This window comes from Thamnophis sirtalis, unplaced genomic scaffold, assembly GCF_051295495.1.
Source record: "Thamnophis sirtalis isolate CommonGarterSnake01/CBP01778 unplaced genomic scaffold, rThaSir2_p1.2 scaffold_2, whole genome shotgun sequence".
Lineage (NCBI taxonomy): Eukaryota > Metazoa > Chordata > Lepidosauria > Squamata > Natricidae > Thamnophis > Thamnophis sirtalis.
In genome coordinates, this window is record NW_028261382.1 from 86,746,229 (window position 1) to 86,759,963 (window position 13,735).

The following is a 13,735-nucleotide window of genomic DNA, read 5'->3' on the forward strand; positions in this document are numbered from 1 at the left end:
GGGAAATGGGAAGGGGAAACAATCTGCTTGAAGAAAAGTTCTGGGTTTTTTTTTCTGTTTAAAAATAGGACAGGGTCCCACTGTGAAGCAGGAATTGACTAGAATGCTTGTGTGTAGACTCATTTTCGCGCAAAAGTGTGATTTTTAGGCAGCTGGGCTTTCCAACTGAAGTTGGAAGATAGCTGCAGCTGAAATTCACACCCAGTTCCACCCCTTCCTGTATCCCGTGGCCAGGAAAGGAAAAATATACGTACATGGACTCCGGAGTGGAGGAGAACTGTTTGCAGTGAGTGAAACTTGGTGTGTGTGTGTGTGATGTGTGTGGGACTAAACAACCTAAAAGTTCTGGCGGTACAATGGAGTGGCAGTGAACAGGGTCTCACCCAGTGACTCTCTTTGGGTGACATCTGCACAACAACTAGGCAACCATGTCAAGACAAAAGCACATTGAGCCCTCAAGGCTCTGGATTTGGGCATCGTTTCTCTTAATGGAAGGTGAGTGGACAGATCTCATGGGTAGAATCTCATGGGTCTACAGAAAGAATGCTCTCTATCCTTGCTTCTGAGACAATGCGTTTAAGGTTTTGCTATAAATTGAGCAGAAAGCTCATTGGGTTCCATAAACTGGAATTTAGGGAGTTTGGATAGTTTGTAGTTTTTTTTAGTTTGTAGTTTATTTATAGGCCGCCCTTTTCCCTGAGGGGACTCAGGGCGGCTTACAATCAAAAAAAGGAAGGGGAGTGTAGGACAATACAAAAAAAGAAATGTGCACAAAGTAAATTAGACAATAAAACTCAACATTCACTCAGCATTCGGGAGGGGCGAAATAAGATTATCCCCAGGCCTGACGGGTTAGCCAGTTCTTGAGGGCTGTACGGAAGGCCTGGACGGTGGTGAGGGTACGAATCTCCACGGGGAGATTGTTCCATAGTGTCGGAGCCGCAACAGAGAAGGCTCTCCTCCGAGTAGTCGCCAGTCGGCACTGACTGGCGGATGGAATACGGAGGAGGCCAACTCTATGCGATCTGATGGGACGCAGGGAGGTAATTGGCAGAAGGCGGTCTCTCAAATAGATGAGTAACTCTCAACAGCTCTTAAATTTACATATTCCTCGCATCCTAATAACTTCGCATGATGAGGTTTGTTCTCCCTTGATGTAATTGATATTATGGCATGGTGTTTACAGGTGCTTTAGGTTTCAAAGGGTTTCTATGCTGATATAGGTATGAAGTAGAATAATTTCAGTTGCAAATCAATTGTTCTGTGCTATGTTGGGCACTTTGCATTTACATTTTCTGTATTTGGGGCATTATATATTTGTGACATCTGGGCCCTTGCAATCCATAATCCGGAACTCAGCAGGAAGCAGAGATGGCAGCTCCTTGCCATCTGCTGTTTCTTTCTTACCACGAAAAACAAGTTTTTAATATCTTGAGCATCAGAAAAACCCGATACTTGTGAGGTTTGTTTGTTTGTTTGTTTGTTTATTGGTCTTGTATGCCGCCCACTCCCAAAGGACTCCGGGCAGCTTACAATAAACAAGGGAAGGGGATAAATACACAAAACAACACTTTAAAATACACAACAGTCACAGTTTCCGTGGGGCTGGATATTTCGAGAGCCCCCCCGGCCTGCTGGAGCAGCCAGGACTTAACAGCTTTGCGGAAAGCCGGGAGGGTAGTAAGGGTCCGGATCTCCACGGGGAGGTCGTTCCAAAGGGCTGGAGCTGCGACAGAGAAGGCTCTCCCCCGGGGAGTCACCAGCCGACGTTGGCTGGCAGATGGAATCCGGAGAAGACCTAACCTGTGAGATCTAATCGGTCTATGGGAGGTAAATTGTTAGCTTAGATTTCAGCAATTCTAAAACCAGCGAAAACAATGCTTGTAGCATGGTTGCATGGAAGAGGCTCAGTGGTTGCAAAATGGTGGTTTGCTTAACACAGGGTTTTAGAACTGTGCATTAGCTGGGTTCACTTATTACACAAATTCATAGACTATGGTTTATAGATTAGAATACAGAATCACAGAGTTAGAAGGGACCTTGGAGGTCTTCTAGTCCAACCCCCTGCTCAGACTGGAAACCCTATACCATTTCAGATAAGTGGTTGTCCAATCTCTTCTTTAAAAACCTCCAATGATTGAGACCCAAAATGTATGTATGTATGTATGTACGTACGTACGTACGTACGTACGTGTGTGTGTGTGTGTGTGTGTGTGTGTGTGTGTAAAAATAATTATAGAGTTTAATGATGAATAGACAAAGGTTAAATAGCAATTATAAGCATTTCTATTTGGGAATGAATTTGAAAGGGAAAAATAAAAAAAACTTTATGGCAAAAAAAAAAAGATTGAGCACACACAACTTCTGGAGGCAAGTTGTTCTACTGGTTAATTGTTCTAACTGTCAGGAAATTTCTCCTCAGTTCTAAGTTGCTTCTCTCCTTAGTTTCCACCCATTACTTCTTGTTCTACCCTCAGGTGCCTTGGAGAATAGTTTGACTCCCTCTTCTTTGTGGCAACCCCTGAGATATTGGAACACTGCTATCATGTCTCCCCTGGTCCTTCTTTTCATTAAACTGGACACATCCGATTCCTGCAACTGTTCTTCATATGTCTTAGTCTCCAGTCCAGTTTGGTGTATTCATACAATACACCAAACCAAAATTATATTATCATAGCTGCAGTTTACTTCACATTACCAGCTTGATCATTTGACAGATAGAAGTTGCATATTTCTACTCCTGGGAAAACTATGATTGACTGTCTATTTCTCTGGATTTTTTTAAAATTAAAAGACAGCCTGTTCTGTACACATTATTTTCATATCCTTTTACTAAAACTGCCTATTATGTTAGGTGGGGCAAAAATCCTGATTCATTGCTTGTTTCTAGTTGGATTTGTCCACAGACTAGAGATAGGGCCACGCCTAGTTTTTAAAATCTTAGGCAGCAAACTTTATTGAATTTGCCAGCAGGTTTACCTCTGTATTCTTTCCCCAATTTGATTTATTTTGAAATTATGAAAATAACAGCTCATTTACTCTTCTCCTATGTGTAATGGTATGTGGGCATGATTTGGGGAGACAGGAGGAAGAGCTGCTAACTAGACAAGAGGCAGACAAGAGGCAGGTGAGTCCTCAGAAGGAATGTGGTTGTGGCAAACATCTCAGAAGGGACCCCCCCCCCCCTACTTTCTTGGACTGTAAAAGTGAGTGGGGAGAGATGTACTTCCAGACTTCCAAGATTCTGTTAGTGTAAAATTACAATAAAGTTAGAGCTGGATGTGCTCCTTGTCTGGATTACCTCACAAAGCTGACACTAAGATTTGGTGTCTTAATAAAGGAGTCTTTCTATATTCCTTAGACCAGGGGTGTCAAACTTGATTTCATTGAGGGCTACATCAGGGTTGTGTTTGACCTCAGGGGGGGGAGGGGCATGGCCAGGGTGGGCATGGCCAGCTCGACATCACTCATGTCGGGGGTGCCTGTGGTGGCTCGAATGCCCTGCCAGCAAAAACAGGCTCCGAAGCTTCAATTTTGGCTGCAACGGCTTCCTGCAACTCTCTGCCAGCGAAAATGGAACTCCGTTTTCACTGGCAGAGGCTCCGCGGGCTGTTCCTTTGCTGTTTCTAGGGCAGCCCTGCGGGCCAGATCTAAGCACCCCATGGGCTGCATCTGGCCCCTGGGCCAGTGGTGGGATTCAAATAATTTAACAACTGGTTCTCTGCCCTAATGACTATCTGGGTAGGTGGGGCTTGGTGGTCATGTGACTGGGTGGGCGTGACCAACTCAACATCACTCACGTCAATGGATGCTTTGCCTTAGCTGTTACAATGTAATAAGGGTTAAACGGAGAGGCAGTTTCTGTAAGCAGGGCAACAAAGATTAGGCAAGAAACAACACCAGAATGTTTCCTTCGGTTCACCGACAAAAGAGCGACCGACAAAAACGCGCCCGACTAAACTGCGGTGACAAAACCGTGAGTTCTGAACCGCGCCAACAAATGAGCGCTGAATCGCACCGACAACAGCGCGCTGATAGAAGCGCACTGTAAACCTAATCCTAACCCTAAACGTAACGCTAACCCTAACTCTAACTCTAACCCTAACCCTAACCCTAACCCTAACCCTAACCCTAACCCTAACCCTAACCCTAACCCTAACCCTAACCCTAACCCTAACCCTAACCCTAACCCTAACCCTAACCCCAACCCCAACCCCAACCCCAACCCTACCCTAACCCTAACCCTAACCCTAACCCTAACCCCAACCCCAACCCCAACCCTACCCTAACCCTAACCCTAACCCTAACCCTAACCCCAACCCCAACCCTACCCTAACCCTAACCCTAACCCTAACCCTAACCCTAACCCTAACCCTAACCCTAACCCTAACCCTAACCCTAACCCTAACCCTAACCCTAACCCCAACCCCAACCCCAACCCCAACCCTACCCTAACCCTAACCCTAACCCTAACCCTAACCCTAACCCTAACCCTAACCCTAACCCTAACCCTAACCCTAACCCTAACCCTAACCCTAACCCTAACCCTAACCCTAACCCTAACCCTAACCCTAACCCTAACCCTAACCCTAACCCTAACCCTACCCTAACCCTAACCCTAACCCTAACCCTAACCCTAACCCTAACCCTAACCCTAACCCTAACCCTAACCCTAACCCCAACCCTAACCCTACCCTAACCCTAACCCTAACTCTAACCCTAACCCTAACCCTAACCCTAACCCTAACCCTAACCCTAACCCCAACCCTAACCCTACCCTAACCCTAACCCTAACCCTAACCCTAACCCTAACCCTAACCCTAACCCTAACCCTAACCCTTACCTTAACTTAAATCACCCTTCTGTCGACGTGCTGTTTTAAATTGCCCTTCTGTCGCCGTGCTGTTGTCGGCACGTTGATGACGTTGCGGTTTTAGCGACGCGGTTTTGTCAGCACACTTTTGTCGTGCGCGCTTTTGTCGGGTCACGGTTTCCTTCCTGCCTTCCTTCCTTACAGGATTAGCCCTGCGAAGTGGAAAAAAAACAAAAGGAGATTTCTTCCAACAACCGGTTCTCTGAATTGCTTAGAAAGTTAACGACCAGTTCTCCCGAATAGGTGCGAACCGGCTGAATCCCACCACTGCCCTGGGCCTTGAATTTAACACCCCTGCCTTAGACCAGGGTGATTCTGTAACTCAAGCATTCAGAATTTGTCCTGGGTGCCTTATTCCTATGCTTCTGTTCAAGGCCCAGGTATTGGATTGATGTAAAAAAGTTATTTACGTTTACAATAAGTAGGTAGAAGTATTTAGATTATTACTTTTTGGGGTCCCTGTGTCTGTCAGTATGTGCTGTGGCCTAGCCCCTGAGCAACATTTACAGACATACGTGCACATATACATAGCAAGACACATAGGTACACATGGGCTTGTCCTTTACTTTTTGGCAAACTGAACTGCTATTTCCTTCTCTCCATACTACTGCGGAGAAAGAAAAGCAAATACATCCTTTCAAAAGATGACGTTTTTTTTAAAAAGGTCATTTTAAGCATTGTGAAAGATTTAAGGAACAATTTTGATGAAGTCATGATTGGGAAAATTAGCTGCACCTGGACTAGAGGAGCAGCGGGAACCTATTGTGTTTGAAAGACCCATGAGACTTTTCATTGTGGCTGGTGGTCCATGACTCTCAGCCTCCTCCAAGGTGACAATGTCAGGAAGCTTTGCAGAGGAAGTTCCAGAAGAATGACTGTGGGCGATAACAAAGAGTTTGACTCTCAGAGAATTCATATGCCTAGAATATCATTGTACATGCAAAGGGGTGGAAGATGGAGGGAGGTTTTACCCGCTCTCATTAAATCCTGATGCTTGAAGGCTAAAGATATCTATTTCCCTTTTTTAAAAAAAAATGGTTATTGTTTAATAATATTCTTTGGAACACTAAAAATGGCAGTTGTTATCTCAGGACTTAGAGAGTTTAGAGTTTAGAGTAGTTTATTTATATGCCGCCCTTTTCCCTGGGGGGGACTCAGGGCGGCTTACAATTCGAAAGGAGGGGAAAACAAACAGATTAACACATAAGACAGTACATCATTAAAAGCACAACATTCATACAATTTGGGTGGGTTACAGTCTTTAACCCCAGGCCTGACGGGATAGCCAGGTTTTGAGGGCTGTGCGGAAGGTCTGGAGGGTGGTGAGGGTACGAATCTCCACGGGGAGATCGTTCCAAAGGGTCGGAGCTGCCACTGAGAAGGCTCTTGTCCGCGTGGTTCATCTTTAACTTTCTTGTAAGTGTACTCCACTTTTCTCCATCTTATTCAAGGGCGCATCCATGATCTTCTAAGGTTTAGTGTCAAGCGTAAGAAATCAGGAGCCAGAGAGCTTCAGAAGAATACAAGTTTATTGTATTCTAAAGCTCTCTACAAGAGCCTGAACTACTAATGGTCAAAGCAAATTGGTGATAGATAAGAATCAACAATGAGCTGGACTTAGATCTCTTGTGAGCAGAAAGAGACTCGAGACTGATGATGTGCTTGACCCCTCCCTCAAGTTCAGCCTGTATCTAACTAACATCTAACTTCATAATAACCCTGGGAATCAAGTTAGATAGGCAGCAGTCTGGCTATGCCGTAATTCATAAGTTATGGAGATACATGGGCCCTTAAATTCTTTCTAGAGGTCCTATCTCCGTCATTCCCTTCCAGTATCAAATCTCTAGTTAAAAGCTCTTACCTCTCAGCAGCAACTGTTCAGAGGTAAAGCTTTTGCTTAATAACCTTAATATGTTCTTTGTTCACCACCATAATCTTCTCACTATAATAAAGGAGGAAGGACTGAAGGTTAGTAAGGAACAAAAATGCACCCCAGCTCTTCCCATCGAGACTAACAGAGGAATAGAGACTGCCATCACAATGGAATTCTAACAATTTGACAGAGGAGATGACGCTACTACCATCAACAGCAATAAGTAGAGCAAGGAGAAGGGAAGAGATTGGCTGGGGGGAAAAATGATCGATATGTTTCTGCTTCCCCTCTCCTTTCTCGTTCTTCCAGGTTCAAGGTCTCGCTCCGTGGAATTTGCCCCACAGATTCTTGATCATCCCTCCAACCTTGTGGTACGGAAGGACCAACCAGCCACCCTGAACTGTCGTGCTGATGGAAATCCAGCACCCACCATTGAATGGTATCGCAACGGAAAGTATGTGAAACCCAGCAAAGATGATGCTACTTCCCAGCCTACCCTCCTGCCAGATGGGTCCCTCTTCTTCCTCCGAATCAGCCAGGAGAAGGGAAAATCAGATGAGGGTATATACCATTGCCTGGCCAGGAATCATCTGGGTAAAGCCATGAGTAAAAATGCATCACTCTATTTAGAAGGTAAGGCACTGAAAGTTCCTGAAGTATTTGCAGTAGTAGTAACATTCGGGCAGTGGTGGGTTTCAAAAATTGTTTGAACCTACTCTGTGGGTGTGGCCTCCTTTGTGGGAGTGGCTTGCTGCCCATGTGACCGGATGGGAGTGGCTTGCCACCCATGTGACCGGATATGAAGATGCCGACGACACTTGTCAGAACCACCTTAAATTACCTCACACACAGCACTGGCATGCATGAGAATATGATGTAAACTTGCTTTTTAAAAGGCATCTTTGGTTTGCGTTAAAACAACTTCAACACACGCAATGTTCTGATTGCACCACAAACGCAGTAGTCATCCTTACCTTTCACAGAGGCACTGAGTTTTATAAATATGAGCATGATAGTGTAGAATAATCATATCCAAGGACCAGTGGTGGGTTTCAAAAAAATTTGGAACCTCTTCTGTAGGTGTGGCCTGCTTTCCGGGTCCACTGGTGGAACCTCTTCTAACCGGTTCGGTAGATTTGACGAACTGGTTCTACTGAATAGGTGCGTACTGGTAGGAACCCACCTCTGCATTCAGGAAGAAGCCTTGTTCATATCACATCCCAGCAACTTTGGGCTGAGTTTGTTTCTTTGAGCCTATTCAATATGAAGAGATACTACTGTCTTTTCTGTATTGTTCTAGCCAGGGCAAAGAGACAGCTATGTATCAACTGCAGTGGTTGGCCATTTGTTTCAGGTTCCTCCCCCTGTAATGGAAGTGTGGGTGACCTTTAAGAAAGGAAAGGAAAAAAAATCAGACAAGAGTGGCAGGAATCCCCTATGCCTTAATAGTCAGAGAAAGAAACTTAGGAAGGACCTACCCTAATTTCAAAATGGTTACTTTCCCTTCATTATTATTATTATTATTATTATTATTATTATTATTATTATTATTATTATTATCATCATCATTATTATTATTATTACTACTACTACTACTACTACTATTACTACTACTATTATTTATTAGTTTTGTACTACTACTACTACTACTACTACTACTACTACTACTACTACTACTACTATTACTACTACTATTATTTATTAGTTTTGTATGCTGCCCACTCTCAGAAGACTCTGGGCGGCTTACAATAAAAAAGGGAGAGGGAATATATAAAACAATACAGCAATTTAAAATTACAGCAACATTCATAACTTAAAGTGGGGCTGGATAATTCAACAGCCCCAGGCCTGCCGGAACAGCCAGGTCTTGGTTGCTTTGCGGAAGGCCGGAAGGGTAGTAAGGGTCCGGATCTCAATGGGGAGATCGTTCCAGAGGACCGGAGCTGCAACAGAGAAGGCCCTCCCCCGGGGAGTCACCAGCCGACATTGGCCGGCAGATGGAATCTGGAGGAGGCCTAGTCTGTGCGATCTAATTGGTCTTTGGGAGGTAATTGGCAGACCCAGGATTTGAGTATGCCTCTCAAGAGGTCAGCAAAGACAGCAGGTTGGGGTGATAAAATGCAGAACATCTTACAAACTCATTAAGTTCCTTCATTAAGCCCCTCCTTCAATTATCCTGTAATGATTTGTGGGAAAGACCTTGGGAGACGTGGCAAAGGAAATGGTCAGATAAGAGGCAGCACTGGAAAGTGCACATGGCAATAATGTCCCAATAAAGCAAGGAGTTAGAAGTGGAGGGAGGGAAGTTTGTACTTTCAAACTTGCAATATTCTGTTAGTGCAATAGAGTAGATTTAGCTCACCTGGTCACGTTTCCTGTCCGATTTACCTGGGAAGGCCGATAACAAACTTGCAAGTCTGAAAGTACAAGCTTCACAACCTCCACTTTTAACTACTTGCTTTATTAGGGTGGATCCTTCCAAAGTTTCTCTCTCTGACCATTTAGCCACTGGAGGCTCCTGTCTCCTGGCTGATGTTTTCCTAGGCAGCATCTCTTCTTCCTTTTCCTCAAGGTCACCCGTGCATTCCTTTACACTGACCAATTTGTTTCTTCCTGGGCTGCAACAATACACCAGAAACACAAGGCATTTCCTTCATTCAAGTATGCATGCTGGGGCAAGAACATACAACAGAGGCAATCAAGCAGCATCTCAAGGATACCAAGCAGACTTCATGTCCTTCACCCAAGAAATCTTTCTAAGTAGCCCTCACATTTCTTACCATCCTGTTAGATACTTCAATCGAATCACTAAACTAAGCTAAGCCATGAGCCTAGCACAGTTTGACACGCATCCATCAGGGATGGAAAGGGATTCAAAGGGATTCTACTCAAATCCTGGGTCTGCCCATGTGGTGAAGGAACCATCCAAAGCATCACACGTGCCTTACTGTGCTGTCCATTTTTGTGCCGATGCTCGCTGGGAGTTGCTAATTCCACACTTAATTAAATATCCCGGTGACTCTGATCTGTTCTGTTTAAACCTCTTACTGTCAGATTCAAATGACTTTTATCTCTTCAAATGTGGCTAAGCTCTGCAACATGATATGTTAGATGTGGAGCAATCTGGCTGACAAATCCGTTCATCTAGCTACCTAATCAATATTAGTTAGGATAATGGATTTGGATGGTGAGATGGGCAGCCTATATGTTAAATGAACAAACGAATAAGTACATTTTATGCATCCAAGTGTTTTAGGGACTGGAAATTCTGTTATGTTCTATTCAAGTTGTCACCTTCCATCTCAGTTCACTCCAAGGCAGAATCCTGTCCTAAGAGATGAGCCCAGGATCAGATTTTGGCCCTCTCTGTTCCCAGCTTTGCATGGCTGTTTCCCCCCCCCCCCCACTAACCTTCAGGGCTTTTGAGATCCAAAGGTACTAATAGAGTTTAGAATCAGGCAGAAGGTGTGTGGCACCTGAAGTCCCCTTTCATCCCCCCCTACTAATTCTCCAACCTGCGGAGAAAGTTAGTCAAGCCATTTAAAAAAGCAATACCCCCCCCAAATTATACAGCCAGCATCTTTCTGTTCTCAATTAAGTTCTGCCAATCTGCAACCATGAGGCTTCTGTGCTTATGGAACATGTTGACTTCATAGCCCTAAGACAAGTCATTAAAGCTATTTCACTTCCTAAAGAACTTGGGAGCTGGCTAATTAAAATATGGTGACTTTGTTCATTTTAGCATCTCATTTGCATTTTTCCTTCTGGGTCATTGTTAATCCACAGGAAGATGTTTTTGTGTCTAGGCCCTGGATGTGGAACTCTCTGCTTCAAGACAGGACTTCCCACCCTACTTCAAATGAAATGAACTTGAATTTGGTTCTTCAGTGGAATCATTTCCACGTCTTAAAGGAGTGGGGGTTTGCTTTTTTAGATTTTTTTAACATGTAGCTAACAAAATTAGCTACCTTGTTTTTGTGGTGTTGTTTTTTTTAAATCTGCTTTTATGTTTTATAAGCCACATTGTGGGTTGTTTTCTCCCCTCCTTTGCAATGAAGGAAACGAGGTAGCAATTTCTGTAGAAATAAATAAATAACACAGAGGCCTCAGGGAGAGAGTAAGCAATGTATTAAGAATAATAAATCAGTTGACAGAAAATAACAATTAAAAGAATAATTGGAACACAAGGTATGGAAGATATTCTCTACCCCCACCCTCACCCTGTGTATGTGTATGTATATGTCCCTGTGCACTAAGCTACATTTTTACTTCCTTGCAACTCACGCACAACCATGTATGCGATATGGGCTGGATGCCACACAACCCTCAGTCCACATTTTCTCCACCTTGGCATGCAAAATGTCTCCCCTGTAGAGTTGTGCAGCTCAAATGATTAATGCAATTAGAATTCTTCTTTAATAAGCAGGCCTGGAGTCTCTCCAATTAACACTTCATTACTGATCGGATTCCCTTCAGCTCCCGTGGTCCGTCAGGAAGGCTCATGGTGGTGTTTGTCAGCTATAAATATTCATACAAGTAAAAATGGCTTGGGAGATGCTTCCGCTAGCCAGGCGCAATCAAGTGTGCCAGGAGAAGCTGCCTTTTTGGTACATTTCTTGCAGAGAATTGCCCTCTCTGGATGGCTGTCAGGCCAAGCCAGGGAAGGATGCCAAACAGGCGCTCCAGGAGTCAGCAAAGGCAGCGTTTTCCATTTTTTTTTCCAGCTTCCTTCGTGATGCATCCCTTCCAAACAAAGTCAGCAGGGTGGTAGATGTTGTTTTGGCATTTTGCTAGAAGTGTGAATCTCCCTTTGAGCAAATTGGCTACAAATGTGTGAAAACTGGGATGGGAGGATCCTAGCCTGGAATATTTCAGACAGCAGACACGAAAAACACCGTTTCATGTATCCAGACATTGTTTTTTTTTAAAGTGCCGCTTTTTTAGCTGCCTCAAACATACACGGATGCAGAGCTTTTCATTTGTCTCTAGAAGTTTACAATTCTGCCTCAAATGTCTCTCAACCGTGACAACCTTAAGATTTGTGGACTTCAACACCCAGAATTCCCTAGCCAGGAAGCTCCAAGCCAGCTGGAGAATCCTGGGAATTGAAATGCACACATCTTAAAGTTGCCAAGACTGAGAAATAATGTGTTAGGGCAGGGGTGTCAAACTCAAGGCCCATGGGCCTGATACGGCCTACGGGGTCCTTAGATCTGACCCGTGGACCTGCCCTGGAAACAGTGAAGGACCTGCCTGTGATGCCTCTGATTTGATTTGATTTGATTTATTACATTTCTATGCCGTCCTATTCCCAGAGGGACTCAGGGCGGCTCACAAACCAAAGTAAGGGGGAGGGGAATACAAACAGGAGGGAAAAAAAACAACGGACAAATAATTACAACAATTTAAAAAACACTCAACAACCACACAATTCGAGCGGGGGCGGGGAAACTCGTCAGCCCCAGGCCTGTCAGAACAACCAGGTTTTAAGGGCTTTGCGGAAAGCCTGAAGGGTGGTGAGGGTCCGAATCTCCATGGGGAGCTCATTCCAGAGGGCCGGAGCAGCCACAGAGAAGGCCCTCCTCCGGGTGGTAGCCAATCGGCATTGGCCAGTAGATGGAATTTGGAGGAGGCCTAATCTGTGGGATCTAATAGGTCTATTGGAGGTAATTGGCAGCAGGCGGTCTCTCAAGTACCCAGGTCCAATACCATGAAGGGCTTTATAAGTAACGACTAGCACCTTGAAGTGTATCCGAAGACCAATAGGCAGCCAGTGCAGCTCATGGAGGATAGGTATGACGTGGGTGTACCGGGGTGCACCCACAATCGCTCGCGCGGCTGCCTTCTGGACAAGCTGAAGTCTCTGAATGCTCCGAAGTCTCCGAATGCTCTTCAAGGGCTGCCCCATGTAGAGCGCACTGCACTCTGCCAGTGAAAACGAGCTTATGAGGGCCATGCATGACCATTTGGGCTCCGTTTCTAGCTGCGATGGCCTCCTGCAAGTGAAAACAGAGCTCAGGGCAGCTGCATACGGGCTATTCAGGCTCCAGTTTTTATTGCAATGGCCTCCTGGAGCCCTCTGCCAGTGCATGGCCTTCCTGGGCTCCATTTTTGCTGGCAGAGGGCTCCAGGAGGCCACCCGCAGCCAAAAACGGAGCCTGGATGAGTGATGTCAAGCTGGCCATGCCCTCCCCGCCAGCCTTCAAGGTCAAACACAATCCTGATGTGGCCCTCAATGAAATTGAGTTTGATACCCCTGTGTTAGACTAATCAGTAGCTTAGCATTGCAAAGACAAGTTAAAGAGCTGTTCCTAAGATCCTTCAGGTTTCCAGAATGTTTTCTAGAACAGGGATCCCCAACCCCCAGACTACAGCTTGGTACTGGGCTGCGGCCCATTCAGAACCAGGCTGCACAAGCGGCAGGGGACTGTGCATGCCTGCTGCTTGCATGGGACCATTTCTTCTTCCACACCCCCAACTGCCGGTGTGCAAAGCTTGGAAGTTTGGGGCCCCTTCCTCTAGAAAGCCATTTTTTCTCTCTTTTTCCGAGTGCTCTTCCAAACAAAACATAGATTGAACCAGTCAGTTACTTTCTAAAAATACCTATGAGATTTACATGAGGGCCAAAGGCATTCTTGAACATAAAGGTCATGCTGGACATTCCTGTTTTAATTTTTGGTGTACGTGCTTCCAATTAACTTTTTAATTAACATGATTTTAGAAACTTCCTGCTGGAGCGATCTAAAAATATCTAGGAAGAATAATATCCGAAGGTAGGAACCCTACATGTAAGCATTTGACTCATCTCCTGGAGTTTTGATTGTATCACAAAAGATTCACATCCTCCACGGGGAACAAATGCAGGAAACAGGCAACATTAAAAAAAGGCTGAATGGCAAAGGATAAAGAATCCCCTGTTTTTCCTCTCTGCAGGGTTTTGCTTTCAGATTGCCTTTCCAGTTCAGGCTGTCAAGGCAATTATTATCTTT

General features: G+C 44.8%; 1 protein-coding gene across 1 annotated transcript in view; it reads left to right on the top strand.

Moving 5' to 3' along the window:
* Positions 1-369: 369 nt before the first annotated feature.
* ROBO4 (roundabout guidance receptor 4) overlaps positions 370-13,735 on the top strand; it is a 69,213-nt gene continuing 55,847 nt past the window's right edge. Inside the window, exons 1-2 of the mRNA XM_087706315.1 lie at positions 370-495; positions 7,056-7,379. Of these exons, the coding sequence (XP_087562441.1) occupies positions 429-495; positions 7,056-7,379 (391 nt within the window). The 5' untranslated portion in view covers positions 370-428. The remainder of the gene's footprint in view (positions 496-7,055; positions 7,380-13,735) is intronic.